At 32.8% G+C, this 23,350-nt stretch overlaps 2 protein-coding genes across 2 annotated transcripts; both read right to left on the bottom strand.

The window, feature by feature from the left end:
* Positions 1–2,237: 2,237 nt before the first annotated feature.
* LOC141698114 (polycomb group protein FERTILIZATION-INDEPENDENT ENDOSPERM-like) lies at positions 2,238–15,048 on the bottom strand. The gene is made up of 15 exons (XM_074502732.1): positions 14,902–15,048; positions 12,658–12,852; positions 8,110–8,335; positions 7,279–7,344; positions 7,022–7,144; positions 6,351–6,431; positions 6,167–6,259; positions 5,946–6,021; positions 3,758–3,837; positions 3,589–3,660; positions 3,424–3,483; positions 3,129–3,225; positions 2,744–2,807; positions 2,576–2,632; positions 2,238–2,449 (listed from the first exon to the last, which is right to left on the bottom strand). The coding sequence occupies exons 3-15, from the start codon at positions 8,323–8,325 to the stop codon at positions 2,389–2,391; spliced, it is 1,146 nt and encodes a 381-aa protein (XP_074358833.1). The 5' UTR covers positions 8,326–8,335; positions 12,658–12,852; positions 14,902–15,048; the 3' UTR covers positions 2,238–2,388.
* A 1,492-nt stretch (positions 15,049–16,540) lies between these two features.
* LOC141697250 (serine/threonine/tyrosine-protein kinase HT1-like) lies at positions 16,541–20,301 on the bottom strand. Its single transcript, XM_074501533.1, has 4 exons — positions 20,131–20,301; positions 18,587–19,707; positions 17,634–18,089; positions 16,541–16,952 (listed from the first exon to the last, which is right to left on the bottom strand). Exons 2-4 carry the CDS (start codon positions 19,505–19,507, stop codon positions 16,680–16,682), a joined length of 1,650 nt encoding a protein of 549 aa, XP_074357634.1. The 5' UTR covers positions 19,508–19,707; positions 20,131–20,301; the 3' UTR covers positions 16,541–16,679.
* Positions 20,302–23,350: the final 3,049 nt, after the last annotated feature.

The following is a 23,350-nucleotide window of genomic DNA, read 5'->3' as shown; positions in this document are numbered from 1 at the left end:
CAATACTTAAATTATGTTTATCATATCATGTACTAGAATTACAACTCCTCTCCCGATTCGTTATAATTCCTATAGATACAATCAAAAGTTCGCGACTTCCTCAATTGTGTTAAGCCATCAATGACAGATTAACAATCACAAGAAAATCACAATACAACTAAATAAACACAACAAGTCAAAGAATACTACCCAACTCTTGGATTAAGGGATTAGCTAGTCATGATATATGAAGAAAACAAATATATATTAAAACCATAAATCATGAGTTAAGAATTTGAATACAGAGAATACAACTTGAAGAGTTCCTTTGAAATCTGGACGAATCCCTTCGCTCCTTCTCCCAATCTCGCTCTCTAGCTGCCTCTCTCCCTTCTCTCTTAAGAATAATGGATATCTCTCTTCTATTCTTATTAAAACCCTAATACATATGTTTATATATACTTGGATGGGCTTTTAAAGGTCATACAAGGTAACTAAAAGAGAATTCAAAACAAGTTGAGAAAGCTATTTGATTACAATTTTCGTCAGGTTCAGGCCCTGAACCTTAACCTCAGGTCCTGAATGATGTCCTCAGGGCCTCTTCAGAAGAGCTCAGACCCTAAACTCCTTATTCTTCAAATCTGCTTCTCTCAGGCCCTGAACTCACAAGCTCAGGCCCTGAGGTAAGTGCATTTTCTCCACTGATTCCTTCAGGCCCTGAGCCTCCCAACTCAGGTCCTGAACTCCCTTAATTTCTTCTTTTATCATGTACTCCTCTCTTTTGCACCTTCTTCTTTCATAATTACCTATAAACATAGAAACTTAAGTCTTAGCATCCATCTAAGTTAAATAACAACTAATACTAATTATTTAGGATTAAAGCACCACAAAACAAGGTTAAAAGAAGCATAACATGACATTAAAGAACTATAAATTAGTCATGCATCAAATATTAACATGAAGAACATGCATATTTTTAATTTAATATGAATGTGCATTATGATTCACTTAAAGTAAAAACGGAACACACATGTTGTACATGCACATTCTTAACAAATTTTACAAAAGTAAATATGCATTTGAAAGATGACACTAATGTATTTATATTTACAAAAGTAAATATGCGTACTACTTAGCAAAAAAAAAATAAAAAAAATATGCGTACTATTAGGTTGGTATTTAGTACACCACTTCCTGCATATATACATTTTGAAGACTTAAAAAAATTAGTGTTTTGGTAATTTATTTAAAAACCAAGTTCTTAAATCGTCATGTACTCTCTTACGTTTAATTTCGAAGACACTATTTTAAACTTTTTTTAAAATTTTAGATTATAGTTCACTTGATTCACAAAAAATAACTTTTCAACTTAAAAATCCAAAATTGCTTTGAATCGAATTTAAAAGCATCAGTAAAATAAAATATTTTAAATTACTACCTACATATAATCTATGAAAACGTTGAAAAAAGGCCCCAAATGTCCCTATTTGGGGTTAAATGACCCTTAATGTCACTTTTAAAATTTTTGGCCTCAAATGTTAATTGAAAACGGGATTTCGGTTGTAGTTTTTCAAAAAAATGAAAACGCAGTTTCGTGTTGAGTTTCTCTATAACAAAACACATCTTGAAGTCATGTTTTTTTAAAGCGACCAGTAACTCTGTTTTTTTTAAATAAAAAAAACGCAATTTCGTTTTATGTTTTTGTTTAAAAACGTGGTTCAAAACTGTGTTTTTGTTGAAAACGCAATTTCAAAAAATTATTTTTGTCAAAAACACAGTCTCATCTTTAGTTTATGGATATAAAAACTGGGTTTAAAACTTAGTTTTTTGTAAAAACGCAATTTCTAACTGAGTTTTTCTCGGGAAAAAAAAAGCCAAAACGCAAATCCAAAATGAGTTAATATGAAAAACTCATCTTGAGGTTGCGTTTTGCCCCCCTAAATATGAATTAAAGTTGCGTTTTCAGTTTACAAAAAAATAAAAAATTGAAAACGTAACACATAGTCTTCAACCGAAACTCCGTTTTGAAGTGACATCTAGGGTCATTTTTTCCTAAAATGACATTGAAGGTCATTTTAACCCAAATAGTGACATTTGGGGCCAATACCTGAAAACCTTCACCCCCAACTAGCGAGATGTTATTTGGAGGACCCAAGGTACTTCTAAACAGCCTCACCAGATTCATTTTGGTTATTGTTAGTTTGAGTATATGACAACCCTAAAGATAGTAGGAATCAAGAAATAAAATACTGAGCCAATTTATTAAACGCTTTTTTTGCAAAGTAAAGTTCATGTTTCAAATATAAATCTTTCCTCGAGAAACAAGCAGGATGCCAACTTGAAATAAGTTTTCAGACTGTTGATAGTACAAGTTTTTAGAGAACTTCAAAAAATGCCATGCCAAGAAGCCTAGGAAGTTGCCTCATCCCAACGACAAATTAATCCATCATCCGAGCAGCTGAGGATAGTTCTGAGACAAAAAGTGCACTGTTAAAATGCGAACAAAGACAATGACATGTATATTCAATTATATAGGACTCTAGTGTCGCTGAAAGTTGCAATGCTAACTGAAGGCGATCTGCTGCATGTCACTTACTTTCCGTTAAAGGAAATCGCTGTCTGCCTAATAGTTGAATTTGTTCCCCGAGGCAACCTGACAATAACATGAGTAGTTTCTATCAGATACCTAAATTAATTCCATTACAATAGAGTTTTTCTCCATCGTATGCTTCAACCAAAAGACTTCAAAAAAATTCAAATAAACCTCATGATGAGAACAGGAGGGCTGGATAGCAAATCCCAAACAAAAACTTTTCCATCTTTATTTCCTGGCAAACAGGTCACTTAATCAATAATTGTGAAAATTCCGAAGTGTATAGGATGACTTTACCCATACTTGCTGGGCCAGAAGTTGACCTCTGGTAGTACCTGAAGATTAAAAAGCATCCCTAATACGAATACAGGACTATTTATCAAGAAGAGGGAGCGTGAACTTTATATTAACAAGTGTACCAATTTGGATTTGTACTAAAAATTTTTATAATCTCAGGAAAATGCTCTGAGGTCACCCTCAGTTTCCCATAATTAAAAAGTGACTGTTTCACTAGACAATAAAAACAGAAGGGCTTCAAAACTTGTCTTAGTATTACCTATAGCAGCAGCATTGTAAAAAAAATCACAAGAGAACTTGATGAACCACATGTCACAGTCTGGAACAGGGTATTTTTGGAGGATGTCAACAGAACCCTACACAAACTCACAGAGCAGCAAATTTCTTTTACAAATATATTCTTGCTTAAATAATAAAAACAGTAACGAATTGAAGGCATGATTAGAGAGATGCACTTGAGTAGGAGGCAGTAACAGCCAAGAAAAGACTGAGAGACGCACATGCAAATACTAATATCTCAAAAGCATGAAAAATGACAATTACAAACGTCTAACCTCCCCTGGCTGCTGATCTTTTAGTATTGGCTCCCATAACACCATTTCATTCTGAACACTCTGTTATTAGAAGTAATTTTTTTTTTAAAAAAAATAAACTAATTACACTGCTTAATACCTACGGTCATAAACTGTCAATCAGAGGTGTATTAATTAGGACTGCACCTTGGACAAAATAAGATCCCCAATCCACCTATTGCAGTCAACATAGTTTGTATGTGCTTTGGCAATATACAACTGAAATAAAAGCCTTATATCAGATTCATTTCGACAAATATCTTGACGAGAAATCTTGGATTAGGGAAGAAAGAGAAAGAATACGAGAGCCACATACCGGAAACTGCACAAATTTTGTAGGGAACTTTGACGGAAGATCGGTCCACGTGAAAGATTCTTCCACATAATTCCAAAAATCTGTATTATATATATTTATGAATCAGGATGGGGAAGGCTTGAAAAAATGAACTTCATAGTACCATTAATTGAATGAAGGACCATTATATGTTGGCAGTCGTGTTTATGCATCATGTCTTTTAGAGCAGGTTGACTTTTATGTTCATCTTCCCAATGGCTGTTTTAGTCCTCTGGATGAGTGTTTTAATTTTCTTTATCCAAAATCTCAAAAATGTAAACAAACACTTTAAATCATTTACAAGTTACAAGAGTAGTTTAGATCCCATCAATTAGGCCTCAAATATGCGTATATTACATATGTTTGTGCTTAACATTACCAACCTAAGTAAGAAAATGCAAATTGAGCAATGCATAAAACCATGATGCATGTTTGAAGCTACCGCTAACCATAACCGATACACAAAATTCCGACTGGAGAAATAGTTGGGTAGAGATATAATGTCTATACAGTACATGTACAAAAACAAAAAAAAATGAGTTTGAATCATTTACTAATTTAATTTTTACTTTATGGATAAACATTTCATTTCGAAAAACAAAAGGAAAAATGGAAAAACCGTGTTTCTTTACATAAACCATTTTTTTACAGAAATTCAATGAAACCATGTTTCCAAGAAACTCTTTTGTTCCTTCCCGTTTACTTGCCTATTTTCTAAATCCTCGCACCTGTCTTTGATACCACCATCCTTGGACACCTTTATTATATCTCTCTGTTCCTTATTGGCCATTTTCGTCTTCCTTTCTTGAAGGTATTGAGATTAAGATAAATATGATACTTTCTGTTTTATACTATTTTCAGTTTCCACTTCTACCATTAAAAAAAATTAAATGTCATATTTTCAAGTTTCAGACTCCTCGATAAATTTTAAGGGAAAACATGTACATATATAAACAATAAAAGTATGACTTTTTTCATTATTATGTGCATGGTAATCTTATCACGGCGACAAGTCGAGCCTCATCGCCCGAATACCTTTGAGAAGACTAGTCTGCTAGTAGCCCGACTACTGGTAAAAACTAAAAAACCAACAAGTCAATTAAATCGAAAGTAATAGAATACTACGTCCAATTTAAGCATATTTACTACATAATAACATTCAAATACCAAATATCAAACATGTCCAGGTTAATAAAAAACACAAGTGATGAGAAAATCATGCAGAGTCATGCATGTCAATAATATGTTCATCTGATCATCTCCATCTCATTCTTGTGTGTTATAATTAATTGGATTGGGCAGTGGTACACCATAACATTGGTTATTACGGTGCCCAACAAAATATAAGTTTATTGCAACTGTGGCAACTCACACACACACACAAAGTGGCGGAGGGGGGATCAAAATGAATATAAAAAAATAAGTTCACCGAGGGATTTGAATCCAAAACCTTTCCAATGGAGAAAAGGCTTTAGACCAACTGTGCAACCCCAAACGTGCCCGTTTGAGAAATCTTAAAATAAGTAACTTATGACTAAAACTGCATAAGTGACTTATAAGGGATAAGTTGATAAATGCTTAAAAGTTATTCAAGTGTTTGAATAATTTTACTTATAAGTCAGAACTTTTTTTAAAATTAACTAAAATTAATAATTTTTAAATATAATTATCTTAATTCTTATAATTTAAGTTAGATTAACATTTAAAAAATATCTTTTAAAACCAAGATTAATAAAAAAACGAAAAATAAAAAATAAGTTGAGAAAAAGTATGTCATTACTAACATTCAACGTATCAGCTTATAAGTTATAAATTCAACTTATAAGTTGGGTCGACAAACACTCGTCGATAAGTTGTTGCGGGCTTATAAGTCAATAAGCTGGCTTAAAAGATTTGCCAAACATGCCCATAAATCTCAGGGTACACTATGGCTTACCCTGATATCTACATAGCTCTGTGTGCCTGCCAGCGCCTGCACGCACACACAACACACAAACAGACATATACATACAGGATTCATTTTGGTAGATTTTTGTAGGCTAAGATACCTTGTATCTGAACACAAGCCTATACAAGTGTGTATAATAGAGAACCGTCAGTAATGATACCTTCTATAGTCTGTCACAATGAGACATGATAATGATAAAACAATAAAAAAAAAGTAACTTACCCTTCATTGACCAGATTTTGACAGTATTGTCCATACCACAACTTGCAATGCGATACTGATCCGAAGGGTGGAAATCCTGAAAGAATGGTACCAACCATATGTTACATATCTGATATACACTGCTGTGACAGTAATATCTCAAAAGGATATCCGTCAGTCAACATTACGGATGGTGAAGTGAATTTCAAATGTATCAGAAGTCATTGCAATTTCCATAATACCACGCTCAAGACTTCATTTCGATGCCCTCCAGATCCAGCAAATATTAAAATGCATATTCCAGTCTGGACATTCCATAGACGAACAGATTCATCCTATTCCGAAGTAGACATGATATCACTTAAGAGCATTAGGAAAGAAGAATGTACTAGGAAATAGAAAAAAGGAAAAGGTCACAGTGCTTACTTTGCTGGCAGAAAGAACAAGCTGTGGTTTTAACATCTGGGTCCTGATTTCATTTATTGAATTACCATGACCGACAATGGACTGCATTGGGGTGAGAGTTTACATAAAAACAAGCATGTCAAACAAGTGGAAAGTACCATTAAATGGGAAATTTAATTTATATATAAGATAAAAAGTCTTTGTCCACTCTTCAGGTAGATGTGCGAAAACAAAGAACTATTAGTATACCAATATTACCGCCTAATAAACTCCTCTTGACATAATTCCATGTGCAAGAATATGTAGTTTTAAATAACTTAACCATGTCCAAACATGACAGATTGACATCCTGCTTTCACGATTATGTGCTTAATAAATAGGTCAGTGCAAAAAAAAGTCTCCCAGACTATCTTTTGTTGAAATCATGGAATTGTCATGGGCGCTCGGAATTGTTTTTATAGGGCCTGGTAAGTTGGTAATTGGTATCTTGATAGCTTACTATTTTAAATAAAAGAAAGCAAAAATGTTCTAAGGAGGTTATATTTTTTCTTACCAATACTATAAAGGAAATTGTTCAAGCCCTTTAAAAAAATTCGGAATTATAGGTGATGCTGGTAGGAGTTGAGTGTAGAACTTACAGACTTCTTTCAAACATGTGTAACTAAATTAAGAGCAACTATAGAGGTGCTTACCTTGTGTATCTTCTCATTTTCAACATCGATGACTCGAATTACACCATTAACTCCTCCAGCCACCAAAAGTGGTTTCCCTTCAAGGTTACATGACCAGGTCACAGTGTAAAAGGACTCGTCCTTCTAATTAACAAATCGAGTTAGTTTTGAAACTTTCAGGATCAATACATACTCTGAAATGCATGCATCAAGGACACATAAACTCACAAATACATATATGCTACACACCCTCAGTCATTTTACATATATTTACTCACATCACTGTCAACATAAGACTGGAGATGAGCAATACGACCTTCTTCAAGGCATTGGTAAACAGTCACCTATTAAGAAAGAATAGAATAAACATGTAATAACAAGCCAACAGTAACAGTTTTATCATATATTAGATATAAATCCGCAAGAAAGAATCAAAAAACAAGCTAACACTCAGAGTAGAGCATTACATATTCAATATATATTTTTCACTTCCCTCTCCCCCAATCCCTTCGCGAGTAAAGGAACATATATAACAGATATGTAGCAGTTGAGCTACAATTGGACCTCCCAATTAGAGACTTGCAGGTTCCCTCAGCTTTTTCCAAATAAACTGACTTGCGATTACAATCATGGGTAAACAGTAGAGATATTTTCTGATGTCAGGATATGAACAGAGAGAGTAATGAAGTGTGATCACTAAAAAGTATAGCATCTTTCATGCCAGTTTACTAAATTAAGTGTCAATTTTGTTAACGACTTGACATATTAAACAAAAGCAGGTGTGACAACCTCTCAATCTCTGAGTGGAGATGTTTTTCGGTACTTCAATCTAGCAAACAGAGAATAACCATATCCTATTTTTTTCTAAAACAGTAAATTATGCATAGAAGACCTTGGTGTATGAGTTACAACAGCGGCAATACCAATATATAAATATGAAATAAAACTGTATAATAATGTAGCAGAAATTAAATTAATGTAGAGATATCAAGTTCAGAATGAAATTCCAAATCTAATCTAAGGTGAACAGAAACATGACAAACTCAATCAATTTGCACTAAAAAATAAGAAACGTAAGATAAACAATATGAAGGGATGGGTATACTAACTCGATTGCCTCCAACAGTAGCAAAGCGATTGAAGAAATTAGGGTCAATGAAGTTGTAAGAGATGCCGTAGAGAGGTCGGTCACCCTCCCAAAGCCTGTTTGTCAATGTGTACTTCCTCGTATTAGACGGCGTTAAGCTTCCAATCACCACCTCAAACCCCACGGGTTTCTTATTCATCATCTCCGTCAAGATAGCAGCCCCCTTTTTTCCTTTCATTTCTTTTCTCCTGAGAATGTGTATTGATTTTAACAGGTGAAATTAAACAGGTTTTCTATTACGTACAAAACAATACGTCTCTCCTACTCCCTCTTTGTTGTGTAAATCCAATACTTTATTTATCACAATAAAAAAAATATTCATTTAATACATAACACTATTCATAGGATCAACCTCCTTTTATAATTAAGGTAACTAAAAAATCAAACAATGTATCAGACTCCTAATCCAAATTGGAAATAGCAATAAAAGCTAAATGGTAAAGAAAGGAAACAACTAAAATTACAATAGTACTCCTGATACGATCATAATGTCGACCAAACAATGATAAAATTTACAATGACAAAAATAGAGAGAAATAAAATATACCGGAGCAATAGAATGGCAGATCACCACACCATTATATCTGTTCTACGCCACAACAGTCTAATAGTAGTAAATTATGAAGCCTAAATTGGATGAAAATAATTTCAAGTGGACCCAAAACAATTTTTGACAAAGAATACAATTATTCAAGAATACAAAACAGTGTAATTAACACATTCTTTGAACATTTTTTTTTGACAAATATGGCTTAAAAATGAGTATCTATTCTGACAAATTCTCGGGATGAGCGAGGGTCCAAACCAGGACCTAGGACGACAGAGGATAAACTTTTAACCCCGGAACATTATTTAATTAACAATTACTAACAATATGACTCCTCCCATAACTTGTACAGCAACAAATCTGTCTTTTAAAAAACCACTAGTTTTTCTAATCTTCAATATTACCGGAACAGTTTCATACTTCACTATGTAGGGAGGTTTGCAGGAATTCTGCCATTGAAAAGAGAGAGAGAACGGAAATGGAATATTTAAGAATCTTAGGAGGGTGTATTCATTTCAGATTTTAAAAGATTGTTAATAATCTATGGATTTTAAAAGATTTTCGTTGATTTTAATTGTTCACGGATTTTGATGGAGTTGATACAAAAATCCTATAGTCTTGAAGATTTTGTAGAGTTTTTCAGAAATCCATCAAAATCTCATGCATTTTGGAGAGATTTCAAAATATTAAAAATGTACTAGCAAATTTCTCAAAATCCACCACTTTTTCAAATAAAAGAAAATATATAAACTTTTGAATACCATCACATTTTGATGGATTTTTTAAAATCCAAATCGAATACCAACAAATTTTGATTGACTTTTTAAAAACACTCATATTTTAAAAGACTTTTTTCAATCCTCGTTGAATACCATCAGATTTTAAAGGATTATTTAAATCCAAACTGAATACCCCATGATTTTCAAAATCCATAAAAATCTTTCAAAATCCCAACCGAATACACCCCCCTTAGTATTCCTAAGTAATTTCAAATCTAGCAAAGTTTCTCTCGAAGATAATGTAATCGAATGGGCTAAGTTGGTAAGAGACCAAGTATGAGCTTTAGTCCCACAAATTCTAGTTAGTACCACTGTGCGGTTATGTGCGGTTATAGTTGCAAGAATTTCAATATTTTTGGGTTTCAACCTTTTTTTAACCCTAGGTCCTTGGTTCACAATTTTGTTTAATTTCTTTTTTTCTTCCATTTATTACTTTTTCAGCACTACATCAGAATCTAAAAGAGGCATATATGTATAGACCCATGTTTATACAATTCTCAGAATTTAGTTATTTTGGAGGTTTGATGAACCTGCAATCTAGGATCTTTCTTTCCTTTTAATAATTAGTAAATTTCCATGGTTGACTTGGTTTTTGTTTAGATTACAATGCAATGTTTTTTTAAAAAAAAAATATACATTGCATTGTAATCTAAACAAAATGATTTTCCTTTTAATAAAGGAAAATATACATTTTAATTAATCTTAAAAAAATACAAAGTAATCATCCTAGGATGACTTGCTGAATCGAGAACACATGAATGAACTTATGTTTTAAATCTCAGAGACCAAAATTGAAGAAAGATAGTCTGGTGTCAATTTTAATACTCTTATGAGCTAATAGATTATACTCTTGGTATAGATTGGACACGTAAAAATAATTACATGTCATTTATTTTAATTTTGATTTTAAAACAGAGCAAACTTGAAAAACATAGTGTTAAGTAACCGTTCCGTCTAAAACCTTAAAGTGGTAGAGGAAGGCCCAAACAGTATCTTATACTCTTTAACACTCCCCCTCAATCGTACGATAACTTTCGCTACGATTGACAACGACAAATACAACCAATACCAACAACAAATATTTAAATTAAATAAATGGGGGTGCAAGGACTCGAACCCGAGTCCCTCCCTAAACCGAGCTCTGATACCATGTTAAGTAACCGGTCCGTCTAAAACCTTAAGGTGTTAGAGGAAGGCCCGAACAGGATCTTATATCTTTAACACATAGCAGGGTAAAAATAAATAGTAAATAGCAGAAACAAAGCATATATACTCGGTAAGAATCTTTGGTGGTTTGATCGAGAGATCAAGTTTAACAAGATCTGAAAGAGAAGCCATGTCCAAGACAATTTGCCTTCACGGAAACAAAAGAGTTATGTCGACTATATATAACAAACAATTCAATGTATTTATAGATTGAAACAAATACAAAAAAAATACTAACTCCTTATTATCTTCAGGAAAGCCGCCAGCGCCAGTTTCAAAGCCCTCGTCATCGGAGCCCTCTTCATCATCGCCAGTTTTGCCCTCTTCATCATCGTCAGTTTCGCCGCCGTCGCATTCTTCATCACCGCCGCCGTTGATTTCTTCATCGCCACCGTCATTGATTTCTTCATCTTCATCGTTGTCGTCGGGGCCGATGAACTCTGAAGCGATATGTGTTTGGGCACTATATTCGGCGCGACTTTGATTTTGGGGAGGATTCGTTACTTGGGGTTAAACATGGGGATGGGATTGGGATTGTGGTTGGGGTTGGGGTTGGCGGGGTGGAGTTGACGATCTCGGAACCCCGCCAACCCCAACCACAACCCCAATCCCATCCCCATGTTTAACCCCAATCAATGAACCCTCCCCAATATCAAAGTCACGCCGAATATAGTGCCCATCCACATATTGCTTCGGAGTTCATCGACCTCGATGACAGTAATGAAGAAGAAGAAATCAACGACGGTGGCGATGAAGAAATCAACGACAACGGTGATGAAGAATGCAATGACGGCGACGAAATTGTCAATAAAAGGGCGAAACTGGCGATGATGAAGAGGGCTTCGAATACCGCTCTGAGAAAGGCTCTGAAACTGGCGTTGGCGGCTTCCCCAAAGATAATGAGGATTTAGTATTTTTTTGTGTATATGCCGCAATCTATAAATACATTGAAATGTTAGTTATATATAGTCCGCGGAACTCTTTTGTTCCTGTGAAGGCAAATTGTCTTAGACATGGCTTCTCTTTCGGATCTTGTTAAAACTGATCTCTATGATCAAACCACCAAGATTCTTGTTGAGTATATATGCTTTGTTTCTGCTATTTATTTTTACCCTGCTATGTTTTTCAAGCTTACCCTGTTTTAAAAATCAAAATTGAATAAATGACATGTGATTATTTTTACGTATCCAGAGTTTAATCTATTACCTTAGAAGAGTATTAAAATTGATACCGGACTATCTTTCTTCAATTCCGAAACTATTCAGTCTCTGAGATTTAAAACATAAGTTCATTCATGTATTCTCGATTCACTAGGTCATCCCATAGTGATTACTTTGTATTTTTTAAGATTGATTAAAATGTATATTTTCCATTTTTAAAAGGAAAATCACCTTGTTTAGATTACAATGCAATGCATATTTTTAAGGCAATAATTTAATTAGATGGAAGTGGTGGGTTTTTTGAGTAAATTTCCATGGTTGACTTGGTTTTTGTTTCTAAATATTTAAATTCGCATTTGATGGATTTTAATCCACATTTTGTATGATAAACGGGTTTGTGGCACTTACATGATCTTGGATTACGCTGCTAGGTTTCTCATTCATAATTTCAATTCTAAATTCATGTGATTTTTTCAGCAAGTTCAAATCTCTCTACTTGGACTAGATAACTAGCAATTTAATTCGTATTGAAAAAATGCAGTTGATTAATTGGCAGATTTTGTTTATAGGTAGATTTCGTTGCATTTAATAGTAATAATATGAAAATGCCTGATAATCTCATCTAATATGTACTGCAAATTGAATGGAACATAATGTAGCTACGGAACCGAAACACTAGTGAAACTCAATTTTGCAGACAAAATTATAAACAATTGTTTTAAGAATTTGCCAAAAATTAAGATAAGTAAGAGATTTTATGAAAGTACCAATATATAACTAGTATTTTTTTACTGAATGAAAGAGGAGGATGACTTTACCCAATTGCTGCCAATGTGGTAAAAAGATTTGAGTAGTGAGGTCTCTACCCTCCCGAGGCCTGTTGGTCATCACTCCGCACTCTTTTGGCTTCAACACCGTCCCTCTTTTTATTTCATTCACACACACAAACAGATACACACATATACATGTATATGTGTACATGTGATACCATTGCCATGTTGAGATATCCCCTCCTGCGTTGCATGACATTCAGGTGAGAATGATATTTTTGAGAGATATACTGACGCTCTTACTAAAACTTCAAATAATAATTACTCGAGCACAATATAATTTTAGACCTTTCAAGTCATTTCTAAGTGTCAGTACTTTAGTCAATTTCAAATAAACTATCATCCAAAGCTTTAATGATCCAAGTAATTTTGTTAGTTTGAATCTTAAATTGACTATGTATTGTAGAATAAAGTGTCAGGATCATCCCTTTCAACCCAAATGGGATTCAAAAAATAAAAATGAAACTTCTACAAATTTTCATGTACAAAAAATGATACAAGATACTGATTTCTTGATGAAACCATTCCTAAGTGGCGGCTTATCAAAACGGCTCTGCAAAAAACTCCCTATGAGTGTTCTTTTAGGTAACACAAGTACCCTCCAACTAATCTCCATAAAATGAAAAAAATACAAGGATAAATTTAAAGTTAGTACATGTTTTCCGATCAAATAACAACCCAATGATGAGCAAATGATAAAGTTAAAACATGGAATTATATTTCGTATCAACTATGTTTGAAGTTTGTATTCACCTATGTTACTAGGACTCGGCTAGAAGTGTCTGACATGGACACGTGTCCAAGTATCGGATTCGGCAACATTTTGAAAAATATACATGTTTTTTGCCTAAAATAAGTGTCTGAGTCCAAGTGTGCATGTCCAAGTGTCGAGTGTCCGACACGGGTACTCGAAGGTAAAATGAAGAGTCCGAGCAACATAGGTCTTCACTAGATTACACCATAATCTATTACCTGACTGTATCATTGCTTATAACCTTACTCTTAAACCAAGTAGCCGATTAGCTTCAAACTCCACCAGTTCTCAACTACTATTAATGAGTTGATCGATGGAAATCAAGACTTAGTTTGGTAATATGTTCCTCTATCATAAATTCGTATTGTAGATATAGTGTCAAGATCAACTTTCAAATTGACTCTACTTTCAAGAAATTAAAAACCAAAATTTTTGCAAACATGTATGTACAATTAACAATACAAAACGTTAATTTGTTAATAAAACCACTCATAATCAACTACAGATGCTTCCTACGAGTATTCTTCCAAACACACAACACTATTTGGGGGTTAGTCTCTAGAATCAACAACATAAAATTTATGTGCCTGGTGTAAATTATTCATGGAAGTTACAAGTGGGGACAAAAGCCGTTTTGTAGCCACCGCCGTTACTATGAGAATTTTTGCTTGTTAACAAGAAAATGCATTCGACCATAGGTAAGTCCCGTGTAAGTTCAAGTCATGGGCTCATGTATTGCCTATTTCATTTTATAAATTGTGTGATTGTGCCTATATCATTTTATAAATTGTGTGAGTAATTTTCCATTTGATTGAAATTGCCACTTTGTTCTTGTTTAATATTTCACATATGTTTTTTTTCATTTTTTACGCATTGGGCACATATTAACACACAAGTCGTGGGTCTTTCGGGAAACAACCTATTCATTCTTTTGAATGAGGGGAAGAGCGCGTACATCTTACATTCCCCATACCCTGCGTTATACGGGATGTACCGGTTATGTTTGATTTAGTTTGGTTTATATTACCCTCCGGCTAATCTCCAACAAAAACGAAACATACACAAACATAAATTTTAAGACACTACATAATTTTCAATCCATGACATCACAATGAAGGGCAAATAATAATGTTAAAACACGGCATCATATCAAGTATCAGCTAAGTTCAATCTTTGTCTTCTCTAGATTACGGGATATTCGATTCCCTAATTGAATTATTGTTATAAGTTCTGCTCTGACAGTTCTGCTCAAATATTAAACATTTCACATTTATCCTGTGTTAATTATTGACCCTAAGTTTGTAGTTTCCATTCTAACACTAATCAGACTGCGAATATACTTTTCGAGTGTGACACGTGAGAACAATTGTTTTGCACTTTTACGAAGTTGTATAACAAATATAAATTTAAAGAATTAGCAAATAACAGTTGTTGTGTGTGTGTATATATATACACACGCAACAAAGAAGTTGGCTTACGTGTTGCAGTCACCCCTCTGGCTGTGTTTTTCCGATGCCGCTGCCGTGGGTGGTTTGTTAGCTTGCTACAGTACTGATTGACCAGATTCATCACACGTTAATCTGCTAGTTAAAGGTTTTTCCCAAAATCAAATTACTTGAAACTAGTTTTACCCTCTGTTATAGAAAAAAAAACCGGTCAAAAATATTTCACAGATTTTTGATAAATTGCGGAAAAAATATTTGATTTTTTAAAAATTGTCTATAAATCACAAATCGATATCTTAACCGAATAATTCTGATTTCCAAAATCTGTAACACTAATTTTATCTTATGGCGAGTAAAAACTATTGTGCTTGGGACCATTACGTTGGGATCGGAAAAAAAACTTTTTATACGTTTAAATTGGCTCCTATAAACCCATATATATATTTATTTTCACCAATGAGTAAATTTTATAATTTTTAGTATTTATGATCATGACCATATAGTAGAAAAATTCAAAAAAAAAAATATTTTATTAAGATTTATACCGTGCTTATTTCCGGTATTTGATTAATGTAGAGAGCAAGTCCAACGGTGAGCTATATCTTGTGTTATATCTATATTATAGCTCAAAATCAAAAAAATTCAACTCCAATGGTGTGCTAAACTTGGTGCTAAAATAGCATATTGCTATAGTTGGTGCTATATTTAGCACAAACTATATCAATAGCTATAATTGTCGCCTCATCAAAAAGTAAAAAAGTGGAGGGAAATGAATAAAAAAGCAATATATTGAATGTAGTTGATTGAATTTATGTTTAAAATAATAGGGTGGTTGAGAGTTAGTTAAATTTGGCATAAGATATAGCACCAACCACCAAAAATCATTTTTTGGTGTTATATTATAACAATAGCTACACCTATTTTTAGCTCACCATTAGACTTGCTCTCATGTGTTGAATGACTTATATAATGTATCCATGTTGAATGACTTTTATAATGTATTACGTTAATGTTTATATATATATATATATATTTTTCATTATAATTTATATATAATTTTAATGTAAATAATTAAATATTAAATTAATAATTACATAATTTTAATTTTAAAAATGTAGATTTAAAGTTAAGATCAAATATTATATAATTAATGAGATTGATTTTTAAATCAAAAATATAGAATAATCCACGCTTTCACATCAATTCTAAGTTTCTAACTATAAAGATAAAACCAACTTAAAGATTAGTGCTTATTCAGTGCACACACTGTTCTAAAAATCCCTGATTTTTTAAAAATTCCCCAATTAATTCTTAAAAAATATTTGACCGATCTATTTTTTGAAATCCAATTAATATTTATAAATTATTTTTGAATTATATATTTCATAATAAATAAGATAAATATATTAAATATTATTAAAATATTTAAATATATCCGATTTTTGTTCCGATTAATCCCTCCGATTAATCCCCGATTTGCCGATTAATCCTTAATCTGTACCTAAACAGATTAGTGCCGATTACCGATTTTTACAACCATGAGTGCACATATGCAGACATTCAAATGACTAGCTTAATAGTAAGATTTATTTCATGCGTTAAGAAAAGATTACCGATCTCTTGCGCTAGTTAAAATCCGGAAATTTGCTATAGTTAAACTAGAAAATGATGATTATGTTGAAAGAAAAATAACAAGAATGCATTTCCTGTAATATGGTAATTCACACCTCACGAGTTTAAAAAGAATACAACCCAAAAGAGATCTTGTTCATTACACTCTGATTTTGACCTCTGGCAATGATGATGGGAATTCATGCAAATTTAGGCTTGGGCATTGGTAGAGCATTCTGATGCACAGGACTAAGCTTCTGCATCCGATAGAGAAGCCCCTTTTTAAGATCTTGGCACATTGCATTCTGTACCGTATTCAAGGTTCCATCACGTGCAAGTGCAGACTCGAACTGCTCTAGTACCTTTACAACCTGCCAAAACTCTGGTCTCTTATCTGGTCGCAAGGACCAACATTGCTCAATCAAGGCTCTCATGTTAGTGGGGCAGTCCTCAGGGATCACTGGTCTTAAATTCTGGAATAGGGCAAAATTAAAATTTTAGTTTAGTCAAACATACTGATGGTTGAAGCGGACCATTCATTAGTAGAAAATATATATCAAATACTAGTTATACTTAACGAATTTTAAGTATCCCCAACTTTCATTATAAACTGAAACATAGAACACAACTTTAGAATTTTAAGTATCCCCAACTTTCATTGTAAACTGAAACATAGAACACGAATGTTAAGTATCCTCAACCTTCATTATAAACTGAAACATAAAACACAACTTCAGATACAAGAAAAGATTATGACCAGACCAAATACTACAAGAAATATTAAGCCAAAGATAATTATGATCATCTAATATCTAGCTGGCTTCATATTTTGAACATATTGTTACAAGTTACAATCACCTATTTTATTAGCAAGCACTGTGAGTTGAATCCTGGGTCAATCATTTAAATATATAAAATCTTTTCTGTCCTAAAGTCCTCAAGCACAGTCACCCAAGATAACACTTGAATAGTGGGACTGTGGGAGGAGATGATTTGTTAGACAAATGAAAGCTATTTCATACTAATAAATATGCAACTGTGAATATTTGCAATACACAGAGCCTTACAAACGAAAGATGTTCACAGTACAAATAACACAAGAACGCTAGATCACAAATTCGATGCACGTTACGAATATAGAGCACACGAAATACCTTGTTCAAAACAGCAAAAGCCGCTTGGCTGGGGGTCATGTCCTTGTAAGGTATGCTTCCAGTTACCATCTCCCACAATATTAGTCCAAAGCTGTAAGTATCGACCTTCTTGTCATAATATTTACATTTAAGCATCTCAGGTGCCATCCAGCGATAAGTACCCGGGTCATCAGTTAGAGAATCACAATTTGCCTCGTCGCAAGCTATTCCAAAATCAGCAATTTTCAGCTGAAAATCTTGATTGATAAGTATATTCTCAGGCTTGAGGTCCCTATGAATAACGCCTTGTGAGTGGATAAATTCCATTCCCCGTGCAATATCTAAAGCCATTGAGTTTAGCTTTTCCAGTGAGAGGGGTCTCTGTTCACGCTTTCGTAGGTATGCCCTCAAAGAACCATTAGAAAGATATTCCGTGATGATGCAGAAGACTGGCGGTTTTTTGCATGCTGCAACAAACTATTTTATCCATAGATAAGGTAAAAGAAAATGTTAGAAGGGTTTGATCAGCGAAACCTAAGTGTGGATGCTACTGTTAGGCATGTTAAGTAACTAGTAAGTGCAGACTTCAATCCATTCACATTTCATGTGACAAAATGGAAAACTTGTGCTGGACATGCTAAAAGCTAAAACACTGTTGTAGATATAGGCTGCTAGCTTAGTGTGCCACATAAGTACAACTGAGAAAAGTCATTATGTGAATCAAACAACTTGCAGATACCTTGAAAGACATTTAGCATTGAGAGGATATCTGTTTTCATTGATAAGAGGATCTATACCCAATTGTGGTCTAACTAGATAATTTGTTGTTGTAACTAATAAATTCATGTCAGATAGTTACTTCTCTGAAGGCAGATTATTATCTATGCAGATCTCGATCACAGTTGTGCAGGTGGAGCATTTCAATAAGTTTTAGAGGTATAAAGCAGTAGAGGCATGTAAAGAAAAGTTGTAACCTTTATGACATTTTGGTGGTGTAAACGAGCCAAGAGGGTTACTTCTCTTGTATATTGCTTCTCTAATTTAGCTCTAAGATTTCCATTTTCATCATCTTCCGGTACCTTAATAATTTTTACAGCGACAGGTTCATCCTTATAAATCCCATGATACAATTGACTATTTGCACCATAATCAAATTTAAGCCCAAGCAATAGCTTAGAAAGATCCACCATCCACTCATCAGCTGATTCAATAGCAGTGACCCGTCCCCCAGAATGATCAAAGTATTTTGTCCATGTTGACTCCTTCCTGCCCTTTTTCTTACCATTAATATTCATTGCAGCAAAGTGCCCAAGCTCCCCGATATTGGTGCTTGACATATACATGGGAGCCTTCTCACAAGAATCTTTGTGTAACTTGGTTATAACTTCCTTTTCAGTAGCCCGCCTTACTGGTTGTGGAGTTGAGAATCTCTTCCTATTAGATTTTGCTTCCTTGAATGTCCGGGGAAGATTGGTTTGAGTTATAGGTGATAGAGCTCTAAGCTTGTTTCTTTTAGAATGACATTGAATGTGAGTAGCACCAGAACCTGACTGTTGTAAAGGAGAACCTGATTGTTGTGAAGGAGAAGCGGTTCCAGGACTACTTTCTATTGAAGATTCGTTCTGATCAAATTTATGTTCCTTAACTCTTTGGGAATGTCTGACATGAGGGGGAGGCGATACAGCCTTGATCTTGTTGATTCCAGGACTTTGCTTAATCTTGGGAACACTAGACCCTGTGGGTTGTAAAACAGGACCAGACACAACTCTTGATCTGAGACCCGAAATTTGACCAGATTGACGGAAGGGAGCCGAATCCAGTCTTGCAGAGCCTGAACGTTGATAGACGGTATGAGAAAATTTTGTTCTCCGTATCCATGAATTCTCTTCCTCCATTTCTTACTCCTCCAGAAGATATCAAAACCACCAAATATTGAATCCTTCACCAAAAGGTCAAGAACTCCACCACATGATCAATATCCTCAAATCCATCGTAACAAATATAACACTGCATCACCAAATCCGACAGGCCTTCAAATCGACAAGTACGAAAATCGAAGATCACCAACCACCACCATATCAAAGGTCAGACAAACCTTCAAATTCAGTCAAGCACTACATATATCAATTATCTATGCTCAAAATCAACTGATCACAAAAATCGACAAAATTAATCTTTAAAAAACCAAAATCAAGATCCCTACCAACACAATATACTGTAATCTGATCTCAACAAACACCGATCCTGAAAATAATATATACTAATACACCCTACCTAGAAATCCTAAAATCCAAACACAAACAAACAATCCTAACAATCATACACCAATCTAATAACTAAACAAAGATTATATCATCTATATATAACCACCATCAAGAATTATCAACTAAGAAAAGTAATGATTGATTCAAAAAACTAAAAAATACCCATTAAACAAATCAACAAACTAAACAACCCCATCAAACAAAAACTAAAAAACAAGCTAAGAAAAAAATCTAAAAAATTAATTAAAACATACCAAAAAAAGGTATCTTTCTGACTTGTTCCAGATTCTATATTGAAATCTCTCTTGTTCTTCTTCTTCTTCTCTGGCATGTGGATATTACAGATGGGAAGTGTGTATTATATGTAAAAATAAAATATAGAAGTGTATAACAGACGGTGACTGTTCATGTGGAAACTAAAGTGTTGTGTAATAAAATATTCGGATCCGTAGAGGATTATAATGTACGGGTGGGTGAGTGGGACCTACCTCTTAAAAAGTCAAGGAAAGAGGAGGTTATAAAATATAAAGAGAGAAAAGAATTAAGAATGCAAACGATCATTGTCATTTGTCAAGGAACATTAAATTGCAAAACAACAAATTAGATCAAAGTTGTTCATTTTCTTATTTTTATTACATAAGTAAAATTTGAAAATATATAAAAATCACTCTTATTTTTTTACCTTATCCTGTCTCTTGTCCATTATACAGGTGTTTAACTTTTTGGTGTACGTAGAACCTAAGTAAATGAATACTTTTGGGACAAAAAAAAATATTCATTTGACCATATTATTTATTTATCATTAATGAATATAATATTTATTTATCGATAAATGAATAATAATTCATTTATATGATATTTTTAGACTTTTTTAGCAAACTGTTTTCGCCACTGTAAAATTCGATCAGAAGAAGTTGATGTTCCTGAAGTAGAAGATGGTCAGCTAGAATAAGAGATCCAAGATTTAACTAAACTCCTTTCTAAATTGAACTATAGAAATGTGATGAATGTTGAACATCTTCTGAACTATCCTGAAGAGAATAATGCGGTTATGGATTTTCCTACGGACGAAGAAATCATTGAAGCTGTACTAAATGACGAGGCAAATGATCCCGAACCCGATGATAGCATCACTATACCACAAGTATCCTCAAGAGAAGCTTTTCAAGCTATTGTCACTATAAAAAATTACCTGCTGCAACATGATCAAAATATTCCAGAAGTGGTGCATGTTTTACACAAAATCAAGGATCAGATGCATTTTGGGGAGGAAAGAAACAATCAACTTTGGAGGCATTTTTCGAAAAAATATGACTTATTAATGTGTTTGAAAATTAGTCATTGAATGAAATGTATTCATGATATATTATATAAATAAAAATATATTATTTGAAATATAATGATTATTCATTTATATTTACATAGGGCCTATAAAGACTTCATTTGTATTTATTCGTTAATGTATTAAGCGAAATTATTCGTTAAGCCCATTGGACCAAGTTGGGACCGAATAAATTTATTCATTAGACGAGGTTATTCATTTATCGAATATTCATTTATCGAGGTTTTACTGTAGTTTTGAAAATATTATAAATATTAATTCTTTTCAAAGTTTTTTTACTTAATTGTACGAATACAGGATGAGTTATAATTTTTTTTCCACAAAATTAGTCAATATATAATAATAGGTACCCGTATGATTCATATATAATTTTTTTGTCACCCGATTTATATTTCGTTATTTTGTTTTTAACGGACTTTAGATTTTTATAGTTTTAAGATTTAATTGCAGGAATATGACCTAATTTATAATATTTTTATATAAAAATGATCAATCAAAAAATTAAAAATCAAAAAGAATCTATAAATTAAATCAATCACGAAATTAAAAATCAAAGAACACAAATTAACAGACGTACTTGTTTTTTTATAAAAGTAAACGACTTCCCTTTTAAAAAATATCAAAATCGCACTTACTTTAGAATCGGTTTCCAACCTATTATTTTTTGCAGGAAAAATATCAGATTGGAAAGTAATACAAGTAAAACAGAGAAAAATATATATGCAATAAACCTTCTGATTATTTTAAAGACAAATGTTGCACTAATTTGATTAAATGCAAAATAAGCTAGCTTCAAAAATATCGTATTATGGGAAAAAAATCTAATGGGAAAAATTTCCTGAAAAAGTTTTTCTGAGAAAAGTTATCGGCTCGAGGAATTTTTCCCGAAAAATTTTTTGAAAAAAAAATTCAAGAAAAAATTCTTTAATTTTTTTTCCAGGAATATTTCCCGAAAATGTTCTAGAGAAAAAATTATAGAGAAAAATATCCCTTGAAAAAAATTCCGGAGAAAAAATTATCGGGAAAAATTTTCCGAGAAAAAGTTCACCAGAAAAATTTCCCGAGAAAATATTTTCCGAGAAAAAAGTCTCACGAAAAATTTTCCGAGAAACGTTTCTCTGGAAAAAAATTCCAAGAAAAAGTTATTGGAAAAAATTCCATGAAAAATTTCGCGAGAAAATTTTTCATTCTCAGGAAAAATTTCCCAAAAAACAATTACATGAAAAAAATTCGTGGGAAAAAATTCACGAGAAAAATTTATCTGGAAAAAAATTGGAGAAATTTTTCTCTAGAAAAAATTTCCCGAGAAAAAAATCTTGGGAATTTATCTAAAAAAAATTGTTAAAAAATATGACTCATTTGAAATGACATTCTAATATTTTAAAATTCTAATTTTAAAATTTTTTTTTTAATTGTATTGAATTTGAAAAAATTTCAAATCCATATTTATGCTACTTACCAAAACATTTCAGGCTTTCAAATGAATAGCATATCTCCAAACGGGTCACAAACTAATTCTCATATGAATACCAAGTTGTAGTTGATGAGTCATGCAGTTCCTATTATTATGGTTGACAATGGTCATCTTCATGCAATTACATCTTTGATTTATAAAAATCATAATATCCGTTAAAGATAAATAACAGGATGAAATCGGGTGATAAGAAAATTATACATTAGTCATACAGTTGCCTATTTTTATATGTTGGTCATTTTGTGCAAAAAAATATAACTCATGTCATATTCGTACAATTAAGTTTTTTTTTATAAATTAAAATATAACAAATGTACTTAAATTTAGGAAAATAAAATTTTAAAAATATTAAATTTTAGTACATATTTAAAATTTTAAATGTATGCGAAAAAAAGTCAAACGACCTATATAATGAAATAGAGCGAGTGCAAATTCATTTTGGATATAATTTTAGTTTCTATTAATTTTGGACAGAATTTTAACTTCTATTATTTTTAACTTCTATTAAAATTGGATAGAATTTTTTATCACAATTAATTTTGGTTGGTTTCGATTTTTGAGTACCTTTTTAAGTAACGAGCTTTATAACATTACACGCGTATTCTCTATATTGCACGAACATGTTATTTTAACTACAGTTGTTGATTATATATCCATG

This window comes from Apium graveolens, chromosome 11 (genome assembly GCF_009905375.1).
Source record: "Apium graveolens cultivar Ventura chromosome 11, ASM990537v1, whole genome shotgun sequence".
NCBI lineage: Eukaryota > Viridiplantae > Streptophyta > Magnoliopsida > Apiales > Apiaceae > Apium > Apium graveolens.
The sequence above is the reverse complement of the archived record's forward strand: the minus strand, read 5'-3'. Positions and strand labels throughout refer to the sequence as shown.

Bases quoted from the DNA above. Each gene is read 5' to 3' on its own strand.
- LOC141697250 (XM_074501533.1), bottom strand. From the start codon at position 19,507: ATGGAGGAAGAGAATTCATGGATACGGAGAACAAAATTTTCTCATACC. The intron at 18,090-18,586 runs GTTACAACTTTT...TGGATAAAATAG, and splicing joins ACCACCAAAATGTCATAAAG to TTTGTTGCAGCATGCAAAAA. The intron at 16,953-17,633 runs GTATTTCGTGTG...GCCCTATTCCAG, and splicing joins CTTTTGCTGTTTTGAACAAG to AATTTAAGACCAGTGATCCC.
- LOC141698114 (XM_074502732.1), bottom strand. From the start codon at position 8,325: ATGAAAGGAAAAAAGGGGGCTGCTATCTTGACGGAGATGATGAATAAG. The intron at 6,022-6,166 runs GTATTATGGAAA...CCATTCTTTCAG, and splicing joins GAAATGAAGTCTTGAGCGTG to GATTTCCACCCTTCGGATCA. The intron at 2,450-2,575 runs GTAAGTGACATG...TTTTTGTCTCAG, and splicing joins GCGATTTCCTTTAACGGAAA to AACTATCCTCAGCTGCTCGG.